Source organism: Python bivittatus, unplaced genomic scaffold (genome assembly GCF_059951505.1).
Source record: "Python bivittatus isolate LINGU-HERP-01145 unplaced genomic scaffold, Pbiv_v1 ctg000650_np1212, whole genome shotgun sequence".
Classification (NCBI taxonomy): Eukaryota; Metazoa; Chordata; class Lepidosauria; order Squamata; family Pythonidae; genus Python; species Python bivittatus.
The window spans coordinates 2,840,697-2,854,748 of record NW_028277093.1 but is presented as its reverse complement, the minus strand read 5'-3'; the positions used below and the strand labels follow the sequence as shown (position 1 = coordinate 2,854,748).

The following is a 14,052-nucleotide window of genomic DNA, read 5'->3' as shown; positions in this document are numbered from 1 at the left end:
CTCGCCTGGTGCGAGAGGCAAATCCGGGCTCCGAGCTCCACCCCACCGTCCCGGAGGAGCGAGCGCGCGCGCTCCGCCTCCCTCACCGCTCCGCCAGCGCCGCCAGGGTGGGAGAGCAGCGCGCGGCAGGATCGCGCGCGACACTCCCTTCCCCGCCGCGGCGTCTCGCGCCCGCGCACTCTGCGGGCGGCCTAAGGGTTAAAAAGAAGGACGGCGCGCTTCCTAGAGGGGCTCCTCTGGGGATGGGCCGCTCCCGCCCTCCCCTGTGAAGCCTCGGCGCTCCTCAGTGCCTGCCCGGCCGGGGCATGAAGCGAAGCGAAGCGAAGCGAAGCGAAGCGAAGCGAAGCGCTCGCTCGCCAGAGAGCGCCCCCTCGCGGGCCCCGCCGCGCCTCTGCTCCGGGGACACCGGCGCTGCAGATGCTTCCATTCTCAGAACTGAGGGCGTTCTCCCACAGATCGTTTTTTTTTTAATGTTTTTTCTTCTTTTTAGTGTTTAATTGATTTGGGGGGTGGGTTTTTTGGGGGGGTATTTTTTGGGGGGGTATTTTGTTGTGTCATGTGTTTTTAACTTTGTATCGTTGTCCAGTTTTTAACTGGATCAGGAGACCCTCCGCACGGTCACTCATGCCCTGGTCACCTCCGGATTGGACTACTGCAATGCACTTTACATGGGGCTACCCTTGAAGAGTATCCGGAAGCTACAGCTGGTGCAGAATGCGGTGGCGCGGACGGTTCTGAATGCCCCTAGGAGGGCACATATAACACCACTGCACTGGTTGCCAGTTTGTTTCCGGGTCCAGTTCAAGGTGTTGGTCATCACCTTTAAAGCCCTGCATGGCACAGGAACCGCCTCGCCCTGGTTACTTCAGCCCGCCCCACTCGGTCCAGCAGAAGGGGCAGGTTGCAGACCCCACCGGTCAAGGAATTTCAACTGGTGGGGTCTAGGCAGAGGGCCTTTTCTGCTGTGGCCCCCCCACCCCATGGAACATCTTGCCTCCCGAGGCCCAGTGTGCCCCCTCCCTCACGGCCTTCAGAAAAGGGGTTAAATCCTGGCTCTGCCGGAAGGCCTGGGGGCTGGATGGGGGCTCCCACCTATGGAGATGGCTGGTGGGGTGATGGGTTGCCCCCCCCCCAGCATCTTGAAGGTTTTAGGGCAAAAATTTATAGGGGTTTTTAGGATTTTTTAATGCATGTTTCTATTTTTAATTATTTATGGATTTTAGCCATTGTTGGAGGGATTGGTGCTTTTTCCTTTTTTGTTACTGTGAGCCGCCCAGAGTCACCCGTTGGGGGGAGATGGGCGGCATACAAGTTTAATAATACAAAATAAATAAAATAAATAAATAAAAACTTGGCTCGCCACTCAGAGCCCCGTCTGCGAGACATCCGCCAGAGGAGCAAACTCTCTTCCAGGGGGGTTTGTCCTTCTGCGAGGCGGCTGGGCGTCTCAGCTGGGGCGGCCCTGGGGCTGGCCAGAAGGGCCTCCGGAGGGAAGTCGTGCCGGAAAATTCAAGGGACGGAGCTCCTCGGCTGAGCACCCCTTACGCCAGTGTTGTCCAAACGTGGCCGCTTTAAGATGAGTGGACTTCAACTCCCAGAATTCCCCAGCCAGCCATGTCCACTCATCTTAAAGCGGCCACGTTTGGACAACACTGCCTTACGCAGACGGGAGGAGGGCGAACGAGCGAGCCGCTCTCTTCTCCTTGTTCTCCGGCTGACGCGCGAGCTCCTGCACGGGTTACCCTCCCCTGGTCAGCCCTGTTCCTACCCCTGAGTTCTTGTTCGGCGTTGGAGCGCCTCCCTGAGCCCACAGCCTTGGGCTTCCTTGGGGTCTCCCACCCAAGTGCAAATGCACGGTTCGTCCTGGGCTGGGCTGGGCTTGGCCTGGCCGCCCGGCGACGCCAAGACCGCGCGCTGGCGGGGCCGCCGCCCCCGCGCAACCTCGCGCTGCTGCCCTCCGGCGGCCGCCCGGAGCGCGCGACCCAGACCCGCAGCCCGAGCGCCTCCGCCCGCGAGGGTGGCCTGCCTTTCCCTCATTGGCCGAGCCCGCCTCCCCGGGCAGGCTCCTCCCCTTTCAGGGCCGGGGGCGGGGAGGCAGCAGCACAAAGGGAAGAAGCGTCCGTCGCGCGCGCGCTCTGCACCCGCGGGAGGAATCTGTTGCTCCGGTGAGTCCCTCGCTCGCCCCGCTCCTCCCCTGCGGGATAAAAGCGGGGTGCAATGATGACCCAGCTCGGGCCCTCTCGCAGCCGGCCTCCCCTTCCTCGGGGCCCCCCGGATGCGTTGCACTACAACTCCCATTGTCCCCGGAGCGCTTGCCGCAGCTCCCCACGTGGCCGCGGCGCTCCCCGGCGCGCCCTCCCCCCTCCCAGCAACCTTCCTGCGATCGCGCTCCCGTTTTTTGCGCCGCAGCTGCTGCACCCGCTTTCCAGCGAGGCTCGTTTTCTTGCCTGCTGCGCCTCCATTTTAAAGCCCCTCCGCTCGGTTTTTTCCTCTCCCTGCCCTCCCTCACCCCCCCCGGCAAATCCAACGCCAGCAGAGAGTAAGTAGCGCCCTCGCTCCTAATTGTTTTGTTGGAGAGGGGGAGGGGGCCTTACGGGGCAAAACCCCCATTTTTAAAATGGGGGGACATCCCCCCCGGGATCCGCGGTCCTTTTGAATGAAGATTCCCCGCCCTTCCAAAATTGATACCTCTGTATGTAAGGAATGTGATGATTGCCCTGGATTTAGGACGGCTGAATCTGCAGGGAGGCTTTGCTGGGTAACGTGTTTTCTCGCCCTTGGAGGGCGAACATTTAAAAGAACCCTTCATGGGGGCATTCAGAGGTGAATCGAGCAGAGTCAGGGAGCTGCGATTCCTAGAAAGCAAAAACGGGGCCGGGGGGGGGGATCCTTCCTGCTTGTCTTTCTCCCACCTCCAATATTTTAATTGCCCCATGCAGGAAGATTGGCTAACATGAAATGCATTGGGAGGACAGTAAATGCAAAAATTGCAGCCAGAGATGGGTGGGAAACCGAGACATTAATTTTGCAGGAGTCTGAGTGGAAGCTGAAGGTGGAGAGCAGCCCCCAGGGTTGGAGCAACAGAGGGTGCTACTGCTGTTGTTCACCCAGTGGGCGAAAGACTGGAATGCACCCACGTGTGCCTGTCCCCAACGCAGGTCTTCTCCAGTTCTTCTTGAGTAGTTGGAACCATCTATCAGTTTTCAAGCTTGATGGCATATGGCCAGTGGCTTGGAAAAAAAAGAGTTGGAAGGGAGATCTGACTTGGGTGTCTACTGTGGGAAACAGAGTCGCAGAGAGGAGGGTGGGTAAACCAAGAGACTATTGGAGCTGAATGAATGGGTTTCATTCCCCTGTATGCTGAAGGAGCTTCCCGCTGCAGTTGTTCATTCAAAGGAAGGTGACCTGGTGTGCTCCTGATACTCTGATTGATTGATTAGCTTATTTATTTATAACCTTCATGGACCATGTCATTCCAAGGGACTCCTTGGCCAGGGCTCACCAATCCCAGCCAGCATAGCAAGTGATTGTGGAAACTATAATTTCAAGCAATTCCATCCAAAGTTGACTGTCTCCATCTTTCTTAAGAAGACTGGGTTTGCATAACGTGATTAAGACTTGAGTTGTTTTAAGCATGGTTGAAGAAATAAATTGCAGCTGGCTAGGTTCACACAACAAACACTGGCATAACATTGCAGTCTACAAACCCCCAGGGAGAAACAAATCTGACTGGTCAATTTGCAAAATACCATTCAATCTTAGCAATGTAATTTTTCTTGCAAATCCTAGGGCTGAAGAGTTTCAGGCATCTGAGCCTCTGGAAGAAACCTGCCTGCCCAGCAACGTGATCCTCTGACTTGTTTTGGGTAAACTTAGGAGATGGAAGACCAAGACTTAGCTAGTCTTGAAGCTGGAAGAAGCCTTGATGTCCTTGATGTTGGAAATGGGGCAGAGTTCTGGGGGAAGAAGGTGCAGAAGATCTTGCGTGGGGTGCACACTTGCTGGGCAGAACAGCACAAGCGTTTCAGGGAGTTCTGTTACCAGGAAGCAGAGGGTCCCCGGGAAGTTTGGAGCCGTATCCATGACCTTTGCCACAAATGGCTGAAGCCCAAAAGGCATACAAAAGCTCAGATCCTGGACCTGGTGATCCTGGAGCAGTTCTTGAAAATCCTGCCCCCAGAGATGGGGAACTGGGTTCGAGAGTGTGGACCGGAGACCAGCTCAGAGGCAGTAGCCTTGGCAGAAGGGTTCCTTCTGAGTGAGATAGAGGGAGCGCAAGTAAGTACATTTTCTTCAGATGCCTAAATTGGGTATTTTTTTGGAAAGCAATCTGAAAAGTCCTTCTCAGGAAGTCATCCTTTTCTGGATTTTACCCAAGAAATAAATAGCCAAGTCCAGCATAGCAGAGGTCTTGGGCAAGTGGACATTCTCTGTTCACACATTATTACCATAAGGTGTGGTTTGCTTAACCACAGTTTATTGAATAAAGTGTGATGGCTTGGATCACACAACACACTAAGCTATCAAGCATATAATCTGTAGAAATGGTTGCCAGGTGCTCTTCTCAATCTCTAAAATAGTCCAAGGCATTTGCAAGCAAGAATAGAAATACTGTAAACTTTATGTGCTTGAATAACATTGATTACCAGCATTTCAGAAAAATTGTCAATTGGATCAATGTCTTGGCAAGAATCAGATAAACAAATTGGTGAAAAGAGGGGTCAAAGTGGACTGCTGAAATGTTGAAATTAAATAGAATATTGAAATATTAAATAAGACCTTATAGTGAGAAGGGCATTCTCATGTTAATACAGCTTATGCAGAGCACAAGTGAATTACAGCATTGTTTAAGATTTGGATCCAGAGCAGGCAATGTGTTTTGAATTGGTGTAAGTACCTTCCCTTTACCTGTCACCTCTTCCCTAAAGGAGCGACACCTTTTCCCGGACTCCCACAATCATTGGAGGTGGCAGTGGTATGACCACACCTTGCTGAACTGTCACCCCCTTCTTAAGTCAGGCACCCATTTTCCTGAGCCGGTATGGCTATCACATGAGCCCAAGAAAAGGTGTGGACTCGTGGCTTCCTTCAGATGCAAATACTGCAAAACACTAGGGAACTTTACTTTCTCGACCAGATCCCTCTTTTCACCAAATTCTTGCATGGTATCTGCGTTTTGAAATTTGTGTTGACCTTTCCTGCACACATACACCCACACCCAGCTCTACAATATGGGTAGTCCTCACTTAACAACCATTTGTTTAGCAACTGTCCGAAGTTACAACAGCACTGAAAAAAGTTACTTACAACTGGTCCTCACACTTACAACTGTTGCAGTGCCCTTGCGGTCACATGATTACAATCCAGGCACTTGACAACCAGCTCACACTTACAATGGTTGCAGCATCCTGGGGTCACGTGATCACCATTTGTGACCTTCCCAACTGGTTTCCAGCAAGTAAAATCAATAGGAAACCACGTGATTCGCTTAACGACCATGCAATTTGCTTAAGAACTATGTGATTCACTTAATAACTGCAGTGATTCACTTAATGACCACTGCAAAAAAGTCATAAAATCAAGTGTGGTCACATGATGCTTCACCTAATGACTGCCCTGCTTAATGACAAAGCTTCTGATTCCTATTGTGGTCATTAAGCAAGCAACCACAATTGGGACTGGCAATTCCGTCGCTAAGCAGAAAAATCACATGACTGCAACAGGCTTGTGATGTCACTTCCCATTCGGTCATTAAACAAAACACCACATGACCACGGCTTACAATTTTACTTCCACCTTCTTCATTAACTCTGCTTGTCACAAGCCAGTTGCAAAGCACCTGAATGGCAATCATGTGACTGCAGGACACTTGAACTGTCATAAATGTGAGGGTTGGTTGCAAAGGTTTTTTTTTGTTTTTAACACCATCATAACTTTGAACAGTCACTAAACAAGGCAGTTGGTGAGCAAGGACTACCTGTACACTTTTTCAAGTTAATAACTCAGTAATCCAAATATAGTAACACCTATTTGAATAAGAATGTTATTACTACAGAAAAGTAGTTCAGCTTCCTTCGAGCTGCCATTGTCTTCATCCAGGGCACAGTTTTCAACTTCACAGTCTTCCCTACTGCCCAGTGATTTCCTAATGGCCTCCCATCCATGTACTAATTAGATGTGACTCTGCATAACTTGAGATTGGCCAAAATCAGGTAGATGTTTCCATCTAGCTGGATAACAGGAAAAGTTCTCCCTGAGTTGGGCTCAACTGTTGATGACTTCATGACCACAGCTTTCAAGAGCTGTAAAAAGGGGGTCAAAAGGTCACAAGTGATCCTGGAGCCAAAGATCTTGGGACTCAGAATCAAGTAATCAATCAATATTTAATAATGAAATATAGAGAACACCATTTAAAAAGTACATAAATAGTGGTTATACAGGGGAGGAAAAAGCCCTAGCTATATTATGGTGATTAAAAGAAACTAAATATAACAAAATACATATAAAATGAAGAAAAGATCCATATAATACCCATTGGTCTAAAATTAATTTGATCCTCAAGCTTATTATTAAATCCAGACCATATAGAAACATATTGCTGCGTCTTCTCATTCCTAGAACATAAAGACTTTTCAAAAGTAGGTAATACGCTCCTATCCTAAATCCATTCTTTTTATTTATGTATCAAATTGGTTTGGTTACCCATCTGTCCAGTGAAACTTTGAGCAACAAACAAATCTGATCTATTAAAAACCATTAATATCAAGAGGATAAGTTTCTTTCCATTTACATAAAATTATTCTGTCATGACCCAGGCTTGATGGAGCCAAAACTGTTTAATCAGATGGTAAATTCCCTGTCTTGGGAATATAGTCCAATGTCACATTAAGGTAGTCTATAAATATAGTGGATCCCAAAGGCGTCCCATAAAGACTTTTCCCAGTTAATGTTATAACCAGAGAATAAGTCATATTGCTGTACAACTTCAATACATTTTGGTAAAACATTGCATAATTATCCAGAATAGCCATAATATCATCAGCGTATAAGAACTTAATTTGATTTGGACCATATTGAAGGCCTTTTCTGCATCCAACAAAATCAGGTGATTCCAATATATCTGCTGCATTATCCCAAATATTAATCACCAGGCAGATATCATCAGGTGCTTGTTTATTATTTATAAATCCAGACTAAGATGGGTGGATTATAGATGCTAGTGATCGATTGATGGATTGATTATGTGCCATGAAGTCGGTGTCACCTCTTAGCAGCCACATACATGGATTTTTTCCATGATGACCTGTCCCTAACCTGATCTTTCAGATCTTCCAATGGCCGCTGTAGAGATGGAAGTACTTTCAGTAATCTCCCAACTAAACTTGCATAACTAGTAGGATCTTTCTCTGACTTTAATATTACATTATAATATTAGCCTCATAAAAGGATTAATCATAGAAAAATAAATGCTTGACTGCAGACTTCTGCCAATATAGATGCCAATATGTCTGTGAAATGTCAGAATAATAATTTTAAAAAATGTAAGGAAAAATCTGCAAAGATATTATTGTAGTCAGCATTACTGTAGACAGGTAGGGGAGAGGGAAAATCCTCTCCCCCAGATATGCCAGTTTCCAAAATTGTGAATTTACTGTCCATCTGTTTAGAAATGGGTTGAAGTTTTGCCATTAACTCAAAGCTGCTTCTTTGTTCTTGCTGGGATAACAATATATCAGGAGATAATCAAACTCAATCCAATTCATTGGAGCTTGGGAGGGAGCCATCCCACTTTCCTCTCTATCTGGAATTTCAGTCAAATGAATAAGCTCATCCAGCCGTTCTGTCTTTCCATTATCTGGAGTGGAGCTCCTGGCTGGAGATGACCAAGAAGGAGTCAACCTTTTTCATTTTATGCGGGGTATCATTGAAATAATGTTATTTTTGAAGGCAAACAGTTCAAGCATAAATTACTCACCCTTCAGCTATCTATATGAGCAATTCTATCTGCGGGGTTGGAGGCAGCCATGAAAACCAGAAATTGGCTTCTTCCAGGGCCTTGGAATTCCAACTTTACAGTTGGGCCTTGAGATATCCTAGTTGTTGGTTGGTTGGTTTATTCAATTTGTATAGTGATTTGTGTACACTATCTCATGTAAGTGAGTGTGGGTGGCCCCTCCAGCAATTAAGTGGTTCCCACTGAGGTCCTAACTAGATTTGGTCTTGCTTAGCTTTTTCAAAATCAGCTAGGTTCATCAATGACTGCCCCATTAGCATCCTGTTGTCATATCCATGTAGTTCTCTTGGCAACAATATGGAAGTAGCTGCCATTGCCAACTTCCAGCATTTATTTATACACACATGCATATACATACTTACAATTTATAGGTGACCTCACTCCCAGTGACTGGGTAGCTTACAATTCAAAGTAAAAAAATTCAAAACCCACAATACCATATAACCAAGAACAACCATCATCCAACAGGCTCAACCTTCCCTCTGTCCCAGAGCCTCAGAGAAGAGCAGGTCTTTAATAGCTTCCTGATCAGCATCAGGGTGGGAGCCTTCTGGATGTCCTGAGGAATAACATTCCAGAAGGCAGGCTTCCTGGGTCCCGCTAGAGGACACTGCTCGATCAACAGGGCCCAGAGCTTGCCCAACCCTGGCTGGTCACCCTGGCTGGGCAGAAAAAAACAGAGATGGGCCATCCCTCAACTAACCAGGCCTATGCCATGAAGGGCTTCATAGGTTATAACCAGCACCTTGAAGCGCCAATGGTAACCAGCACAGCTCACAAAACAGGCTGGTCACGTGGGCTTAACAAGGCATGCCCAACACTTATTTTGATCACCCTTCATTTTAATGGAAACACGTGAATCCCAAATGCTGAAGATTGGAGGACAGCTAGTAGGAAAGCTAAAATTCTCCTGGAAAGAAGATACTTTCGTTTTTCTTTTTGCAATGCATAACCAAACTAGAATGTGGAAATTACTACCTGGTTAAATAGGTTTCAAAGGAGACAAGACAAATTCATAGACTTGGATATCAAGGCTGCTCATCTTGAGAATTTCTTCCATCCCTGTTGGTTCCTTAAGCAGTGTGGTAGGCTTCCATAAAGCATATAATTTCCTGGCAACATGGAGCAGGAAGGATTGAACCCAAATTTGCAGAAACGACGACTAACCTTCTTTGCATGGATTCCTCACTCCTGGTTCCAGGCACAAGGGATGCTGGCCAGACCAGCCTCTGAGTTTCCTGACCCAGAAAATATCTCATCTGACACCAATCCAAGGCCACCGTTCGAGAGAATCGTTCAGAACATCGATGATAAGGCCACCTCTCTAGGTAAAGATTAGCGGGTGATACTTCAGTGAGCCACCTTTTCCTGCGATCCTGTGTGAAAGATATGAAGTGTAAAATATGTCTTTGTTTTACCTACAGAAAATGAAATGACCATTTGCGGGGGAATGGAAACCACTTCTCTGCAGTCAGAGCAGGTAAGACAAGGATTATACAGGGAAGCTCTGGAGGAAAGGGGTCTGCAGGATGGATGGCTTTCATCAGAATGACAGAAACGGTGCTGTGCCTTCTGTTCAGGACACGTGAACAAAAAGACAGAGCTTGCAGCACAACCCACTCTGCAAAAACCTCTGCCTGGACTTTGTCCATTGCAAATCTCATGACCTGAAAAAATCGGGCAATAAACAATAATCTTGCGTGTCACTTAGTTTTGGCCTGGGTCATTGGGTAAACCAGGGATTGTGATTTGCATACTGTGATTTAAGACTCAGTGTGTTATGTAAACCTAGCCGCTCTGGCTTATTCAGTAAAATATTAAGTCAACCAAGGCTTCAGTGATACTGAACTCCTCTGACTGGATTCACACATCTCACTAAGTATGGGTTTTTAAAGCAGTTTGTTGAAAAAGCCAACCTGCTTTGCCCATAACACTTAAGATATAAACCATGTTTTACAAGCCACAATGTCTGGGTTTGCACGTTGCATTAAACAAAATGAAAGGACCACATTATGGCTTTGCATGGTGTATCAGTCCTATCACTTTCTCTCTGTTAAGAAGTCTGAAGGTAACTGTGAAAATGTTGGGTTATTCTAGAATAACAAGTTTTCATCATCTTTCAGGGTTTAGGGCCTTTTAACGAGGTGGCCTCAGAGGAAAGGACTCCGTTAGATCCAAACCAGATGGACACCATAGAAGAGAATTATGGGATGGTCGCTTCTCTGGGTAAGCTTTCCTCTTGGCTACGATAACCAGAATCAGAAATGACTGCCATCCATTGTGCTAATCAGTGCCCTGTGGGGGCATCAGAACAACAGTGGCTGTTCCATGCACATGGTGCTGGAGCATGGAAGGCAGTGAGAATAAAGACCTCTTGTGCTAACCTGGATTGGTTATGGCATCTCTTCAGTGCTTCTGGAATCTTCTTTTACCAACAGTTAGTATCTTCCATTATCAACAGTTTCAGACATGGGTGTTGGAGAGAGACTCCTGTCTAATTTTGAAGGGAATTACTTATCAAAATATTTCCCTCTAGGCTGGAAGTGTGACACTCATGTGCCTAAGAAACTTAGAACTGGCCTCTTCTCCACAGCTGGATTTGAAAGAATGTTGGCATGCTTAAACAAGTAAAAATCCAGGAGCTACATTTGCACAATATACTAAGGTTATTTTAACTTGGGTTAGTTTTTCCCCCAGATTAATATGTTGCACAAACTCATACTCAAATAATGGGTTCATTTAGCAGGTTAAGTGTGTTGTGTGAATGCAGCTAATTTGTTAGCCGAATATGGTTTCTTGCCCTAAGAAGGAACTGTCAGACGTTTGAGGAGGCCAGGTCAGGAAACAGACTTCCACAAGAAATACTGGAGTTCGAGTAACAGAATCTTGAAAGCCTGACATTATCCCTTCCCTCACTCTTAAACCAAAGAGAGTTAAGGCAAAGTTTAAGTTTCTTTTTTAACATTGTTCCCTTTCCCAGGATTAATTCATGTTTTGCTAACTGCTACGTTCCATGTCCAGGATCACCTCTGTGGTTCTCTACAGGAACCTTCAAACTCACTATCTAACCTTGTTGCTGTCCTGTGTGTAAAAAATACAAATACTTGCCATTCGTGTTTTAACTTTTAATTGGGCAATGGGCCAAATTTAAATCCATAACAGTTTGATATTATAAAACGCACCAGAAGTAATTTTTCCTTTTTTTTTTTCTTGGTATTTTGTTTCAGTGCCCCAGACTAAATTCATGTCCTGGCAGGAAGTAACTGAGGATCCATCTGTCAAAGATTCTCAGGAAAAAGAGAGACCAGCAGGTAGGCGTTCAGTCATGGATTCACACATTGCACTAAGCCATTGTTTGCTTAGCCATGTTTATGGAATAAATCATAATCCGCTGATTCCCAGAGCACATTATGCCCAAACTAAACAAACTACCTTTTGAGTTTGCATGTTGCATCATCTCAGTGTTTGTGCCAAGTCATGATTTGCATCTATTTAGTGATGGTTTAAGGAATAAGCCCCAGTTGGCCTGGATCTTGTAAAATATGAAGATATAAATCTTGGTTTACAAACCACACTGTCTGAGCAAACATAAAACTCAAAGTCATAATGTGGTTAGTATCGTTTTGGTTAAAGGCTTTATATAAACCAAGGCACCATCTCTTCTGTGAGACCAGGGAGTCCTCCACATATGGCTAATTGCGTGCATATCCAGAATTGGCGCTAACGTTTTCTCTTACTAGATTTCTCTTATTGATTCATTCAGATGATGGAAAAAGCAGTAAAGAGGATAAACAGAAATTGGAAGAAAAACACAAGTGGGGAGAGAAAGCTGTCGCTTTTGAAGATGCTGACTTCTCCCGAATTCCAAAACTAGAAGAATGTAATGAAGAAATGAAAAAGATGAGTCACAGTAGAGAGAAGCCACTGAAATCCCTTGAGTTTGGAAGTGGTTTCAGTGAGCCGGTAAGCCTTACTAAACCTCAGAGAACACACCCAGGAGAGAAAACCTATAAATGCTTAGAGTGTGGGAAGAATTTCACAAACCTTAAGTCCCATCAAAAGATGCACACAGGTGAGAAGCCCTACAAGTGTTCCGAGTGTGGGAAGAATTTCCGGTACAGCATGAACCTGAAATCACATCAGAGAATTCACACTGGGGAGAAACCATATAAATGTTCTGAATGTGGAATGACTTTCAGCTACAGCATGAACCTGAAATCACATCAAAAAATCCACACTGGGGAGAAACCCTACAAATGTTCTGAATGTGGGAAGAATTTCAGTCACAGCATGAATCTGAAGTCACATCAAAGAATTCACACAGGAGAGAAGCCTTATAAATGTTCTGAGTGTGGGAAGAATTTCAGTCACAGCATGAATCTGAAGTCACATCAAAGAATTCACACAGAGGAGAAACCCTACAAATGTTCTGAGTGTGGAAAGTGCTTCAGTCACAGCATGAATCTGAAGACACATCAAAAAATCCACACAGGAGAGAAACCTTATAAATGTTCTGAGTGTGCAAAACAATTCAGTTGCAGCTCGGACCTTAAACTGCATCAGAGAGTTCATATGGGAGAGGAACTCTATAATGCTCCCAAGGAAAGAGTTTAAAATCACTGCACAACCCTTAAGGAGATCATGTGGGAGGGATGTTCTTGGATGGGGAATGCTACTTACTTGTTTTTCACATCTTGTATCCAGGGGTGTTCACAAGGTGGGGTTAACAAAAAGTCAAGATGATGGCCAGGACTGTGTGATTGAAGCCCTCTCCCTTTTAACGTGTTGCACAGGATGAGCAGGGCTTCGATCACCCAGCTATGGTTACCATCTAGATTCTTTCAGTACCTCCTACAGATCTCCCTGCTTGCCTCAAAGTATGAAATGGACAGAAAGCCTTGTAAATGTTTAGAGTTTGAGAAGAATTTCATTGATAGTCTTAAAACATTGAAGAATGCCAGCAGAGGAGAACCGCATGTCCTCTGCACAGAAGTGTCACAGCTTAAATTGCATCAAGGAATTCACAGAAGTGAGAAGCTGTGCAAATAGTCCCATGTATCAAACAACCTTCAGCTATAGCAAAAGTCTTGCATTACATCAGAGAATATAGATAGGGAAGAATCATATAAATTGTAAAATGGACTGAAGGTGGGAGAATCTTCAATGACTGCATAATGCTTCATTTTAAGAGATTCAGTGAACATAATGGGAAGACATGTAAATAATCAAGGATCAAGTTTTGTCTGGCCAATCAGTAGCCAAGAAGGATTCAGCATGGTAGTCCCAGATTCCTTTGTGCTCAAAATGTGGCAGAAAATTCCCTCCAGTACATGTGTGTGTTTTTTAATCAGGCACCTAACTAGTTACTTCTCAGTAATGAACTTTGGCAAAAACTAGAGAGCTCCATTATAGCTAATACCATATTTAGTTGATTTCTTGAGTGGTGGTGGGGTTTTTTTTAATGTCCCTGTGCTGTCACTTTACACAGTCATTTTTTAATAAATCAGTGTTGTGTTGCCTACTTATCTGTCTTTGTCCAGGACTTGCCTTTAATTCAAGGTTGCAAAAGCTCTGAAACAAGAATATGCAACTCTCTAAAAAAAAAACCTGTGAATTTTCCTTGTGAGGTAGACTTTTCAAATGCAGCTTTCCCCATATAGGCCTTCCTAGATTTTACTACTATTTTTGGTAGGCAACTCTAGGTAGTGTACTATATTTAAATGTGGGGGGGTGGGCAGGGTTGATCAAGGAAAAATTAAAATTGTCAGACTGTAATGCTCTTATTCTTTCTGTTGCAATGACTGAGGAAAGTGGAACAGCCGTAGATGCCTTTAAGTGAAATTTATGGGGGAATTCCTTTGGCTCTCAGCGTTTGGCTAACAAGCTTGAAAAAGTCAGTGAATCAAGGAAGAGGTTACTGACAAACTTATCAATTGCTCCAGCTTAAAATGTAATCTTTGTTCCTCTTTCTCTCTGGCTTTTTCTTATTTGCATCATATCACTTTCAACTTTCTTCACTCTGCTTGTCCTCATTCTCT

General features: G+C 45.3%; 2 protein-coding genes across 4 annotated transcripts in view; one reads left to right on the top strand and one right to left on the bottom strand.

The window, feature by feature from the left end:
- LOC103055420 (zinc finger protein 197-like) overlaps positions 1-2,109 on the bottom strand; it is a 30,691-nt gene extending 28,582 nt beyond the window's left edge. Inside the window, exon 1 of one of the 3 annotated variants that reach the window (XR_015798016.1) lies at positions 1,769-2,109. The gene's annotated coding sequence lies outside the window, so the exon portion shown is untranslated. Of the gene's footprint in view, positions 1-5; positions 261-1,768 lie in introns of those variants that run through there. The other 2 variants (XM_088151315.1, XM_088151314.1) reach the window with 2 other exon arrangements.
- Positions 2,001-13,661, top strand: LOC103055177 (zinc finger protein 197-like). The gene is made up of 7 exons (XM_007443626.3): positions 2,001-2,165; positions 3,790-4,278; positions 9,216-9,342; positions 9,439-9,494; positions 10,138-10,240; positions 11,242-11,325; positions 11,778-13,661. Exons 2-7 carry the CDS (start codon positions 3,880-3,882, stop codon positions 12,626-12,628), a joined length of 1,620 nt encoding a protein of 539 aa, XP_007443688.1. The 5' UTR covers positions 2,001-2,165; positions 3,790-3,879; the 3' UTR covers positions 12,629-13,661.
- The last annotated feature ends 391 nt before the right edge of the window (positions 13,662-14,052 follow it).

Coding starts and splice junctions, on each gene's coding strand:
- LOC103055177 (XM_007443626.3), top strand. CDS start 3,880: ATGGAAGACCAAGACTTAGCTAGTCTTGAAGCTGGAAGAAGCCTTGAT. Junction 4,279..9,215: donor GTGAGATAGAGGGAGCGCAA/GTAAGTACATTT, acceptor TCCTGGTTCCAG/GCACAAGGGATGCTGGCCAG. Junction 9,495..10,137: donor CTTCTCTGCAGTCAGAGCAG/GTAAGACAAGGA, acceptor ATCATCTTTCAG/GGTTTAGGGCCTTTTAACGA.